The following is a 12,696-nucleotide window of genomic DNA, read 5'->3' as shown; positions in this document are numbered from 1 at the left end:
AATATATAAAATTGGAAAGGCAATTTGAATTTGAATCTGGGCTGATTACTTTGGAGCAAAGTGCTCGAGTAATTTTTGAATTTTCAGCGATGAAGGAGTGCATGGCACTTCATGAAAGACATGAGCTGTATGAGCATCACATGCAGCATCCAACAAAAAGTATTCTGAGCTCGCTTTATGGGCGAAGGAATCATTTAATCTCCCTCTGGTCCAACTAAATCTACCATTGGGCTTGCGTTGAAGAGGAACACGAACGAAAGAAAGGGTTGTCAACTGCTGGAATCGCACTGGCATTTTGGACAATGAATTGTCCATGTTCACATCAAACGGTCTGTAATGAATTTGAATTGATTGGTTTTCAAAGTCTGTGCAACAATTTATACCTCTATATTTGGATGTATTGCGATAATTGCATAAAATGAACCGTTTGACTTAAGCGAGGGAAATCAGTAGTAGTATATGACCAGGGGGTTGTTATTTGCACATTTTTTGTGTGCCCCTTCAGCGAGCTGGATCATCGACGGCTACACCAAGTCTTGAATGGAGGGCCATGGGCAAGAACTGAAACTTGTTTGTGGCATTTTCGTTGCACTTCGCATTATTCAGCGAACGGACCATTCAGTTGGTGATGCCAGCGACAACGTTGTAGCCACTTACCGCATATCAACCGTGAGGACTGCTTAAAAGGTGGAGCAGATTCACACACAATTGACACATGCAGGGCGTCGCGGGACGTGGAAGCTCGTTCGATGGGTCTTATCGGTTTGACTTGCCTTGGCCAGCCGTGCTCAAAGGCCAGGCCCAGGTTCTCTGGTTCCATCGAAGACACAATTGGCAGTCGAACAGGACAAGCGATGCAATTGATCCACGATCGCCTTGGATTAAACAACGTTATCTTCTTTGACGCCGCGGCAGAGGCTAGTGAGGCCAGCGACAAGCACCTGCATACACACACGTGCATTTAGAGCGACCGAATCCATGCAAAGTTCACACGTACAACGAGGAAGACGAGGGTCAACACGACAAAGTACGGAATGAACACGACGACTGTGGCCAATTCGCCCCAGTTGAGCTTGTACATGAGCAGCAAGAACGGAGAGAATGTCGCTACAGCCAAGACGAACGAAGAGATCGCGCCAACGACGGGCCAAAACAATGAAGGAGGCTGTTCGTCGTCGATCGAAGCCTGTGCCATCGAGTACTTCGTCGCTGCGTACACACCCAAAGGCTAGGAGTAGAGCAAACTTAGACATAGAACGCCTCCGTTTGGAACATACCGCGAGGACGACCCCAACGACGACCCCAATCCAGTAGGGAAAAAAAACACCGTTCCAGCTCCACGAGAGCGTGCCGTCGAGCTTCGTGGCAATCAACACGACTTGGCCAACGTTCGCAAAGGCAGCGCAGTTGCCTTGCATCAGCGCAACAAGGTAGTATGGCGTCATGAGCGCCACCCAGTGCCACGTGATGGAGCCTTCCAACTTGAGACAGACAAATACTTCGGTCAGGATGTACATGAGCACGACGAAGACGTTGAAGCTACGTATCACATATGATCGTAAGTTGTGCAAAAGGAAATTGTCAAGTGACGCACGTACATGCGGTTCTCAGGCTTGGTTTCGACGGTTGTTGTCGCATCGACTTCAACGACTTCAGTCTGGGTGGACGTGTCGGTAGTTGTGTGTACGTCGACATTAGTGACGTCAACCGAGTCGTCAAAGTGATCTTCGCGGTCAACAGGGGCAATTCCTTTCATGAAGCACGTTGCGTACAACCACAAGGCATTAAAAATCCACAACGGCAAGAGCACCATCCACCACGACCACGTCACAATGCCATCGATTTTGAAGTAGACGAGGACTAATCGGTAAAATCAGTTCAGTGCTTTGAATGAAACAGATAAACAAGACGTACGAGGCCCGAGAAAGAGCGGTACCGCGATGATGAGCACAACTAACGAGTACACAAAGGAGCCCGTGAACGTGTCGGCTGGGTCGACGCCAACCGTCGTGAGCACAACTTCGACATGCTTGTTCACGTTCGCCTGGTTGGTGTTCTCCGCCAAAGACGACATCTGTCGTACGATCGGCACGGTAGACGCACGCTGCGGCGGCGCTTTTGCCAGGAGGGCTTGCGATTCCTCTTGCATGTTCTGTCGTGAACTGCGCGAAAAAATGTGAAGTGACGACAGTGGAAGTGCTTCGCACATCTTAGTAATCTGATGTACTAAATGGGTACTGCTCGTTGGAAACTGTACGATTGTAAGCAATCATTAGTAGTACTAAATATGGAAAGTTCATTGACAATTGACCACGATGTAGTCTCGGACGACTAGGACACGGCAAACACATCGCGCAACCAGCGACGCGCCGTGAATAGAGTGAGCTGCACCACTTGCCATGGCGCCGCATCGTCTGATCATATCTTTCCGGGATCATGCATCGGAAGGTGCGCCGTGGGCAAGTATCAAACTTGATGTGCTTCTGGCAATGAGTGAAACACACCACAGGTTACTGGTACAGTACGAGACGAAGTATCAGCCCTCAAACACCAGAAGTGCTCTAGAGTGTACTGAAACTCTAACGCTCCTAGATCGGTTGTCTAAGCAACCACATAACGAAGGCTTGAGTTTGAGTTGCGCAGCACAGTTGCTCATACTCAAGAGGATGCTTGGTGTGAACTCGCCCAATTCTTAAGGCTGGAGCTCATTTCTCGGAGCAGCGCGCCAGATATGGAATCGCACGGTCAATGTATTCGGCTTGCTGTGTCGTATGGACGGCAAGGGTTTCATGAACATATTGGTGCCGACTTCAATTCCATTGAGGTTCAATTTCCTATGTTTATCGTCTGCATGGTGGCAAACAGTACTGAATTGCTGCAGCAGTTCGAGTCAGCATGTGATCTCCAAGTGCCATTGCTTGACGAATTTTTTGTTGTTGGAGCAATTTTCGGAAAATTCCTCCTCTAATATGCGGTAAGCTGTACTTTACGTACCTGTACGATAATACTAGTACTCCAGAGTACGTAGTACAAGCGTGTGTGGGTTATCCGGAAATTCGGTTACGTGCGCGCCAAAAAATTCAATTGCTTGTCAAGCAAGAGATGGAACTCCAGGCTTTGGCAGAGAAACATGGCGGGCTATCGGCGGCGGTTGTCGGGAAGGCGAAGGAATATCTCCGTTTGCTCGAATTGAAGCTTCAAGGGGTATGGATGCGATGCACGCGTGGACGTCGTAAATGTCTAAAGTGACTCCGCACTATGATGTAGGGAGGGCAATCCATCCCAATGCTGGGCCGACCGGCTGCGTGCCTGGAGCTTGCATGTGAAGTACTTCAGGAACCTGTTGATAGCCGAAAGCTGTATTTGCTGTCAGGGGGCACGAGTTTGGGCAAGCACAAACAATGTGTGCGCAACATCAGCAGTATCTTGCGCCTTCAAACCACGGCCACCATCACAACATCGTCTTTATGTGTCAAGTTTGGATGCCCTGCACTCAAAGACTACGTCGCTTCCGTGCATGATGAGTATAAGGTAGCCTTTAAACCATCCTTTCTATGGTGTGACCCAATCTTTGTGGACACGCAGCATCGAATGATGGCCAAGTTGACCTCGTCACAGCAGCGTCATGTCGACGTGACGCGGCCTCTGTTTCCCGCCGCCGTATTTTATGCATGCGCGGTCAAAACCAATGTACGTGTCGTAGTTTCAAGTGAAAATCATGCTTTCATGTGGTGTGAGTAGTGCCGGGTGGACAAGAACCAGCTTCTTCAGCTCACCATGTCCCAGCCCAAAGAGTTTGCGAGTGTGGTGTCGTCCATCGAGGTGCGTGCATGTCGAATCATTCCCTACTTCACGCACTCCCTTGATGTCATTAACCCTAGAAATTGTGTGAGCATGCGTTGACTACATACGTTCCTTCCTCGTCCACGGAAATGAGACGTCACGGTATGCCGTGACCTCATCATGCATGGTTGATGATAAAATGGATGCAGGTCGAAAGCGAAAGCTCAGGGAGGCCGACGTGTCCGAGTCGACGCCACAGGAAATGGACAATGCGGTGAAGGGTTCCAACATGGCATCGACGCCGTCCAACACAAGATCGTTGGATCACATCAAACGATTGATTCAGCAACACACGAAACTTGCCATGGGTATGGATTTTTCTTCGTTTGTCTCCAGGAGCGCTCGTGAGACATCATCCATGCGAGTAGCTTCTCCACAGCCGACGACTCCTTCTCCAGAACCAACATTGCCCGTCCAAGAGGCAAAAGAAGCACCTTGTCCAGCATCGTACGCCGACTGGAAGCTGAAAATCCTGGCAGCTCGTTCCAAAGCGCCTGTGGCTCGTTCATCCTCTGCGGAATGACCAACATGTAAGATGTGGTTGACGAAGCTCCAGGCAATACAATATCCTGTTGGTTTCTCCGGCTTCTATACGTCGTGGGCATGTGTGGGTGACCATTTCCCGACGTTTTTTTGAGCCTGCGTAATCACGCCCATTGCCGCTGCCACGTTTGAAAGACTGAAAACGGGGATTACCCCCTGGAAAAGCGCTCGATGCAGCGCCAAGTCGCCGTCTCGGTTCTGATGAGGCAGTATCCCATGCTGGCGGCGCACTAGAGATTGCACCCGAAGGAGCGTGTGCATTACGCCTGTGGGCTTTCGTCGTCCATGCTTTTCTCATATCCTGCAGCCACGGCCCCTTGTTGCCGCTGAACACTCCGCCGATGACGATGACTGGGGTGGAGCTTGGAGGAATCCGTCAAAGCATCCCGCGCAACCGACAAGTCAATGAAAACCATGAACATTGAGCAGCGCGGCGACGCCAAGCCGTGACGGTCCGGCCTATTCAACGCTTCCTGGTAACTCTGAGGTATATCGCACACAGATCGCAATGATGATTCGACTCATCGGTGTGGTACAGCTGCAACGTGATGTATACAATGGTGGAATTCGGCTGACAGCATTGGAAGAACGGCAATGGATGTGCGGCGAGAGAAATTCGCGCAGATTGCGAAAGGCAAGAGCTTCCAACGACATCGACGTCTGCGCGTATTCCCCATCTAGTCGAATAGGCTGTACATGTGTGTTGTCGACCCACTCCGTTTTGTCTGCATGGTGAGAACAATAGCATCTCGTTGGACTGCATCCAGCGCCATGGAACGGTTGCTGAAGACGTGTGGCCCTAGTCGAATGTATGAGCCACGTAGCGACAGAGATTCGAAGGCCTTCTAGTCGAGGAATGGATGAACACATGCACGTAGCGGGCATGGTTTTGCACGTGGAAGCCGTCGAGCACCGCGCGCGTCAAGCACATCTCTGCATGGGCCGATGGTCGAGCCCTCGATAATAGCTGATGTGTTCTTGTATCGAGTCTTAGATTGACCCAATCAAAAGCGGTCGTGAAGTGATAAAGAACCAAACGACTGGTGATAAAATAAATTGGCCATTTGCTGACCACCAATCAAATTTGTCGTCTCGGCAGCAGATCCACACGAGCGATGGCCACCAAGAAGCTGAAGCCCGCCGCGTCTGCGGCTTCCGTTCCTGCCACTGCTGCGTCAAAGGATGACTCAGAGGATGCGGCATCGACCACTAGCACCTCCGCCACGTCAGACTCTCGCAACGCGTTCTTGAAGGTCTTTTGGGATCTGGCCGAATTGAACCCATCGACCCGCGTGGCCGCCGTCGAATCCATTGTGCAGCACCTGACCCAAGCAAACGATGCCGAGGAGATGTCGTACACATTGAAGCGTTTGATTCGTGGCCTTGCATCGTCTCGCGATGCCGCGCGCCAAGGTTTCAGCACAGCGCTGACGGCACTCCTGCACCACTTCCCCACCGCCGTCTCTGTCGAGTCGGTGCTGGACTTGCTCCAGTCGACAATGGACGTGTCTGCATCTATGAAAGGCATGGAGCAGCGGGACCACATGTTTGGGCGGCTCTTTGGACTCCTCGCCATCCACGCGTCGGGAAGGCTGGCTGGTGACGCCGACTTGATCGAGACCGTGTTGGACGAAGTCATTGTCTTGTCCAAGTGGAAAAAGTGGTTTCGAGAGGTGTGTTTCGAAGGGCTGCTCACGATTGTGGAATCGTTGACCCCCGCGACATTCATTTCAACGGCGTTGCCCAAGTTGGTAGCATTGTTGGCTGGCCCAGTCGCACAATTCAACGCCGACCAGGTTGGCCTCGCCGTCGGGCTTCACCAATACGTCCACACTCACGCCATTGCTACCGACGCAAGCGTTGTAGCCGTGCCGGCGATCACAACCATCCTGAGTCGACACCACTTGCACCACCTCGTCGATCCGCTCAAGTCGTCCACGTCCATCTACCCTCGCTTGCATTCGTCGTGGCGCCGCGTCGTGGCCCACTTTACGTCCTCGTCCAAGCTCGACGAAGAGCGTTTCCAGGAAATGTGGTCGGTGCTCGTCGAAGGCATGCTGGTGGCCCAAGGCTCGTCCCACGAACGACGGGGGACAGCGCTCAAACTGTTTGAAGCGCTCCTGCCATGCGTTCCTGGCCCGACATTGCGAGCAATTTTGACCCCGCACTTCGTCAAGTGCATTCACAACAACGCCGTGTCCAAGAAGACGTACCTCCACGAAGCCGCAGTGCACGTGCTTCAGACGTTCGTGGCGACGCAACCGATCGAGTTTTTCCACTTTCTACAGCATCATTTTTTGCACCCGTTGACGTGCTTGGTGTCGCATTTGCCCGACAACGACGACGATGCGGCCGACATGAAGAAGAAGGGCGGGTTCGAAGCACTGTTGGCGCTTGAAGAGGACAAGGAGCGCGCGGACTTCCAGGCGAAGCGCATCACGAGCGCCCGCATGTGGGCCCTGGACACGATGTACACCGCCACGCTGAAGTTGCCGGCAGCGACCACGTCGGACGCGGTGTGGAACGCAGCGCTTGGTTTCTTTCTCACGCATGCATTTTTTGAACCTGCTGCGGTGGCCAAAAAGGGCAAGAAGAAGGCGGCGGCGGGTGCCACCGCTGAGCCGTCGCCTGCGTTGAGCTCGACAGTGATCACGGCTCTCGGCAAGCGCGTGTTTGCCTTGCTCGGTCTGGGCAACCAGGTCCTCAAGGACACGACCGTGGCGCTCGACACGAGTGTTCCGTTTCGATTGTGGCAATTGTGGGGCGATTTTACAACGGAAGGCCGCTTGGCACTGAAGACGCCGCTGGCCACCGAACACGCGGCGCAGCGCACGGCGGTCGGCAAGCAGCTCAAGTCGCTCGTGGGCCAAGTGGCTGCCGCTACCGATAAGAAAGATGCCCTTCGCCTCAAGGGTTTCACATTACTCAGTGTGTGCGTGGGTCTGCAGCTGCTGGACCCTGCCCAGCGTGACGAAGCGTCGTCGGTGCTAGTGGATCTCGCGCGGTGCTTAACCGAACTGAACGCGCCGACAAAGAAAGCGGCCGGAAAGATGAAGGTCCCGGTGGGGGCAGACGACGACCACCAGCCCGTCGCTGTCTTGACCGACATGCTGCTCGCGATGCTGGCGCAAGAGTCGAGCGTGATGCGTGATGTTGTAAACCACGTGTTCCGGTCGATCATGGAGCAACTGGATGCGGCGAGTGTTCAAAGCATGGTTGACGTCGTTGTGAGCTCTGCAGACGACGAGCAATCGATGCTTGACATGGACGAGGAAGACGACGACGATGGCGCGCCCATCGACCCATCCAAGCTCACCAACGTTGCCGACGACCATGACGCGGACGACGAGGACATGGAAGATGAACAAAACGATGAAGACACGATCGCGTTGTCCGAGCTCCAGCGCGAAGACGCGGCGCTGTCGGCCATGGTCGGCCACGTTGCCGAGAAGAAGAAGGCCAAGCAACATGCCAAGCGGCTGCGCATGGCGGCGCTGCACTTCAAGGTCCGCGTATTGGATCTGCTCCAGGTGTACGCTAGCAGCGCGGGTGCCGTGCATGCCGTCGACATGATCGAGCCGTTGTTCAAGACGTGGACGGCGCTCAAGCCCCATAGCGACACATTGGTGTGGAGCGAACGAGTTGGCGCCGTCCTCCACAAGATTGCGCGCCGCACCAAGGAAGCCGCTACTTGCACGGACAAAGTCGTCGCCGCGTTGGAGGCAGTTCTTACGATTGCCAGCGCGACCATTTGTGACAAGAAGCAAGCCGCCGTTGCCGCCGCCCTCGTGACGTACCTCGTGCGTACGGGTCTGAAAGATGCCAAGACCCACAATGACCTGGACGCCTCGGCCGTCGCCACTATCCACGCTGCGGTCGTCCCGTCCATTTCGACGCTGCTGACCAAGAAACATGCCAAGCTTCCTCGTGTTGTGCTCGACCACCTTGTGCAAACCGTGCCCGTCATGGCTGGATCGTTCTTGTTTGAGTTGTTGTCGTCGCTGGTGGTCGACGACTCGAAGGCCGCGGACGACTTTGCCCGCGCTGAAGTTGTGCGGCACATGACGGCCCTCCTCAAGACGAAGAACGCGATCGCTGGGAACGTCCTGGCATCGTCCGGGCCAGCACTGCATAACGCGTTGTTGGAGAGCCTGAGCAAAGTCAAAGGCAAGCGCCTCAAGGGCGTCGCCAACTGCACGCAGGCGTTGCTGAAGGCCCGAGTTGACGCCAAGGACGACACGATCGATGCGATCGCGTTGGGAAAGGAACTCCAGGCTCTGCTTGTGGTGGAGGATGGCGCGACTCCGAGTCCCGTGTTGAAGGGCATGGTTGCCCAGATGCTACAAGTGCTGTCGGGCCCGACAAAGGGCGACAAGAAGAAGGCAGACAAGAAGCGAAAGCGGTCAAGTGATGCCAACGGAAATGCAACCAGTCAGGAGTAAACTATAGATTATGATGTGTCGATAACAACCAACCACCTACCCACGTCCATGTACCACGAGTCAATCATGTGTGCCAGATGATCTCCGTGGTGCATGCTGTAGAGTCGACGGGCGAGTGCGCGCGAGGGATCGAGCAGGACGGGAGACATCTAGGTTAGGTATTAATCTTGGGCGGTAGGAACGGCCTTGCGTTGCTCGACGTTGCCAAGAAGAGCACGGAGAGCTTCCACTTCCTTCTTGTCCTTTTCCACATTGTCGGTGGCGAGGTTGCCAACGAAGGCGCCGGCACCGATCAAGGCGAGGTGTTCCCACGGTTCTACACAATCATGCAGTGCGATGAGAATGGACGAAGACAGTGTAAAGTAGGACGTACGGCGCGATAGAGGGACCTTCTGCAAGGCGTTGACAAGAAGCTTCGTGCTAAGGCCGAGGGCCGCGCCCACCACGGTGCCGACAAACGTCATGTTGATGCTTGGACGGAGCGCTAAGGAACTACTGACTGGTGTTGTGCGCCACACAAAGCCGAAGTTTTCCACCAATCATCGCGCAAGGATTCAATTGAGATTTTTTGATTTTATTTATTCCATTTTGTATTGACAGTCTGTGAACAAAATTCGTGTTTTTAGGTTTTCTCCCCACGCAAGGCGCATCTCCATCGTCGGCAGCACTAGAGGCTGCCGACGCCTGAGATGGAGGATGCATGGATCTTCTTTGAACTGCGATAAGTTGAGGGCATGGCCATGACGCTTGGACTTCGTGGGGTGTTGGGCCAGATAGCTGAAGGAGAAAATCGATTTCGATTGTCGACTGGCATGGAACACGGTCGGCTTCGGTAAATTCGTGGGACCTCCCCATGCTTGCGCTTCAAAGGGGCACTGCATCGGGACAAGTCAGTGGATGGATTCATTGTAACTGGGAGGGCTTGCCGTCCACGGCAGCCCGTCATGATGCTGGGGTGAGGCTCACACCAGCAGGGGGATTTAGTTGCTGGGAACTGAAGATATCGCTGACAGTGTCTGTCCACTGAAGGCGAGGGAGTCAGTGTCGCCACCGATGAAGTGACCCCCCAATCCGTTGCGACTTTCATTGCTGCCGCCTGTAGGCAGTGTGCACGAGATAGCGCTTTCAAAACCTTGTCGCGCACCAACGAACCACCATCACAAAGATGTGTACTGGCATTGCCATTGTGCTCAAGGTGATTCCATGGCGCTCCGCCTTGCGGTATGACTAGCACTGGTTGTTTCGAACGGCTCGGAGCCGAAGAGGTCGCGCGGATCGTCGCCGTCCATGTGGATGCCGCCGGCGATGCGGCGTCGTTTGGTCGTCAAAATTCAATCGCTTGGATTGGACAGAAACATTCGAATTATGGCCTATCACAACAACGAATCTTGTGTCCAGCACCGACATTTTTGAGAAGTCCGCGACGGTCCAGAAAGGTCTGCGGAAATGGCAGATCAATGCTTCCTCGTCCCGGGCAAGACGTGCTGCTATGGGATAGTCATGAAGATGTCGCGATGTGACGTCACGAACACATATGCGGACTTGCATCGGGACGAATACACTGCATACGCCATCGTGTGCGGCGTCGTGGGGATTGCAGCGTTGGTCGGGTGTGTGCACAAGCTGTACTCGGTCCATCGATGCAAAGGTATGTCCGTGCTGTACTCATGCCGCGTCCTTATCGTCACATGGGAAGGTTCTCCGATTCAGAAGCAAGTGTATACTCTCCTCATCGTTGCGTCGGTCACATTTATTGCCCGCGCGGTGGACCCGATGTCCTACGACTTTATTTACCCCCCTGTCGTGAGTGGTTTGATTTCAGACGTGTGCACAGCGTCCCTCTACAGCGTTTTGTACGTCTTTGCCCACTGGCACCGAGCACATTTGTCATGATCGTTGCAGGATTCTGTCGGTAGCGTTTTGGGCACGGATTGTCATCCGTCCGACAGATCTGGAGAGTGCTGAAATCCCCATCCGCGCGTCAACGGCGCTGGGGCTGTTTCTCACGTGGTTTGTGTTTGCGTGTGTCCGCCCGTTGTACCTCCTCCCGACATGGGACGACGACGCTGCCCCCGAGCGCATATACCGGTCGTGGCACATTCTCATTCAATATTCCATGGCACCAGTGCTTCTCTTCCTCATATCTACCCTTGCCGTCATATTTGGCATTCGAATCCACCGCCGTCTGAAATCCATCCGAGAAATGCATGAGCGGTCAGCTGCCATCGCGTCGCTGCGCGAGCATGCCCTCAAGGCCAACCCGACGGTCGTCCGGTCCGAGAGTGCCGACGAATTGCCGCCACGAGTCCTATTCACTTCATCCTCCAGCAGCATGGAAGATCGATTCGTCCTGACACGCGATTCCCGCATTCTCAAAGTGCTCGTCTTGATGGCCATCTTGTCCGCGGTCGTCATCGTTGCTCAGGTAACGATTGCATGAATCTGCAGCTTGGCATGGCACTCATTGCATGGTCAAAACCAGATCTACGTTTTGGTGGACTTTGTCGAACGCGGATGCATGCTCCAACGCGAGTACAATTGCTCGTCCCTGCAAGCACCATCCCAAGGCAAACCCACGGGTGGGTCCGTCGGAGACCGAGTGTGCGAGTTACCATTTCCATTTCCCATGCTGCCGCTCACGCAGGTACAACTTGTGGCGTCCAGTCGTTCAAGTTCACACGACGCCCTTGTTGTAGATACTGGGTATCGTTGTCATGTACTGGAGCTTTCGCAAGACTCGGCCGCTAACGAAGGAAGCCGTGACAGAAGAGATATTTCTCAACCCGACGAATATTCAAGTGGACCATGGCGCAGCCCGAACGACGTCGGCTTTGTCCCTCGTGTCGTCGGCGTCTGGTCGCTTCGTTTGATCAGTTTTTCCATGGACAAGAGCTCCAAGTGCCTTGAGCCAACCACCATGCATGAGAAGAGATGGCATTTGTTGAAAATATTATTAAAATTTTGTCCTTGTCCTCCTCCTTCACGATTTCTAGGGGCTAGTAAATGCCTGCAGTGAACACCGGAAAATGCCGACACCCTGCCACCCACACCGACCCTACGGCCTCTCCCCCGCGCCCTGACACCCCTGCCTCTCCTTCCCTTCTCTCGCCCGTCTCAACATTCAACCCCGACTCGGACGATGACACCCCTCTGCCCGCCCTGCGTCCCCCGCCAGCCCAACCATTGTACCAGCTGCGACCGCTACTCCACCCAACGTCGACGACCACGATATAGCTTCGGGGGACTCTGGTTCTGACTCCGCTGGTTCGGTAACGGCCATCAGTTCTGACACGGACGACCCCGATGCCACGACTACAACTTCAGGCACCCGCACTTCGACCCCTACTCTGCCCCCAGCAAACAATGTCCGCGCTGTGATTCCAAACCCGCGCCGCCCCAACAACTAGCGACCGGCGTTCACGCACCACTGCCACGAATGCCAAAGTTGCAGCAAATCCTACGCTGCAACGCATTCACGGCCTCATGGACAAGCAAGCAAACCCCGACCAACCCTACGAAACGTGGTATCTCGTCCAATGGCTCCACCCCTCTGATGAGTCACGAATCGCGAGGGTGTATTCGAAGGCTACCTCGAAAGCTCCTCGCTGGGTGCCGCCAAAGCCCTACTGGAAAAGTACCTGGCACTCCCTGCCAAGGAACGCAGCGGCGAGGGTGCTGGCGACTTCATGAAGTAGCGCCGCACCAACCGCACTTGGCTCAAGATCGTCGCCAACACCGGCAACACGTGCCTGGTTGCTGCCCTAGAACAAGCTTGCGACCTTCTTTGGCTACCCTTTGCATTCACTGCCGACGACATGCTTGCGTACATGCAGACGGAAGACATTGCCCCTACCTCGGCTGTCCCCCG

General features: G+C 54.3%; 5 protein-coding genes across 6 annotated transcripts; 3 read left to right on the top strand and 2 right to left on the bottom strand.

Annotated features, from left to right (window-relative positions):
• Nucleotides 1-369: 369 nt before the first annotated feature.
• H310_08389 lies at nt 370-2,169 on the bottom strand. Of its 2 annotated transcripts, XM_008874103.1 has the most exons (5): nt 1,915-2,169; nt 1,599-1,860; nt 1,278-1,539; nt 998-1,228; nt 370-941 (listed from the first exon to the last, which is right to left on the bottom strand). In XM_008874103.1, the coding sequence occupies exons 1-5, from the start codon at nt 2,147-2,149 to the stop codon at nt 882-884; spliced, it is 1,050 nt and encodes a 349-aa protein (XP_008872325.1). In that variant the 5' UTR covers nt 2,150-2,169; the 3' UTR covers nt 370-881. The 2 variants fall into 2 exon arrangements, with proteins under 2 accessions (XP_008872325.1, XP_008872324.1); XM_008874102.1 differs by having other exon boundaries at nt 1,599-2,169.
• Nucleotides 2,170-3,102: 933 nt separating this feature from the next.
• H310_08388 (hypothetical protein) lies at nt 3,103-4,419 on the top strand (the record flags this gene model as incomplete). Its single annotated transcript, XM_008874101.1, has 7 exons — nt 3,103-3,204; nt 3,268-3,531; nt 3,586-3,690; nt 3,742-3,822; nt 3,882-3,945; nt 3,993-4,151; nt 4,212-4,419. The coding sequence occupies 7 exons, from the start codon at nt 3,103-3,105 to the stop codon at nt 4,364-4,366; spliced, it is 930 nt and encodes a 309-aa protein (XP_008872323.1). The 3' UTR covers nt 4,367-4,419.
• Nucleotides 4,420-5,451: 1,032 nt separating this feature from the next.
• On the top strand, nt 5,452-8,876 carry H310_08387 (hypothetical protein). The gene has a single exon (XM_008874100.1). It carries the CDS (start codon nt 5,502-5,504, stop codon nt 8,826-8,828), a length of 3,327 nt encoding a protein of 1,108 aa, XP_008872322.1. The 5' UTR covers nt 5,452-5,501; the 3' UTR covers nt 8,829-8,876.
• Nucleotides 8,877-8,989: 113 nt separating this feature from the next.
• H310_08386 (hypothetical protein) lies at nt 8,990-9,292 on the bottom strand (the record flags this gene model as incomplete). The annotated part of the gene is made up of 2 exons (XM_008874099.1): nt 8,990-9,144; nt 9,202-9,292. 2 exons carry the CDS (start codon nt 9,290-9,292, stop codon nt 8,990-8,992), a joined length of 246 nt encoding a protein of 81 aa, XP_008872321.1.
• Nucleotides 9,293-10,246: 954 nt separating this feature from the next.
• On the top strand, nt 10,247-11,805 carry H310_08385 (hypothetical protein). Its single transcript, XM_008874098.1, has 5 exons — nt 10,247-10,476; nt 10,525-10,681; nt 10,731-11,253; nt 11,311-11,472; nt 11,525-11,805. The coding sequence occupies exons 1-5, from the start codon at nt 10,275-10,277 to the stop codon at nt 11,696-11,698; spliced, it is 1,218 nt and encodes a 405-aa protein (XP_008872320.1). The 5' UTR covers nt 10,247-10,274; the 3' UTR covers nt 11,699-11,805.
• Nucleotides 11,806-12,696: the final 891 nt, after the last annotated feature.

Source organism: Aphanomyces invadans (genome assembly GCF_000520115.1).
Source record: "Aphanomyces invadans strain NJM9701 unplaced genomic scaffold supercont1.17, whole genome shotgun sequence".
Lineage (NCBI taxonomy): Eukaryota > Oomycota > Saprolegniomycetes > Saprolegniales > Verrucalvaceae > Aphanomyces > Aphanomyces invadans.
The sequence above is the reverse complement of the archived record's forward strand: the minus strand, read 5'-3'. Positions and strand labels throughout refer to the sequence as shown.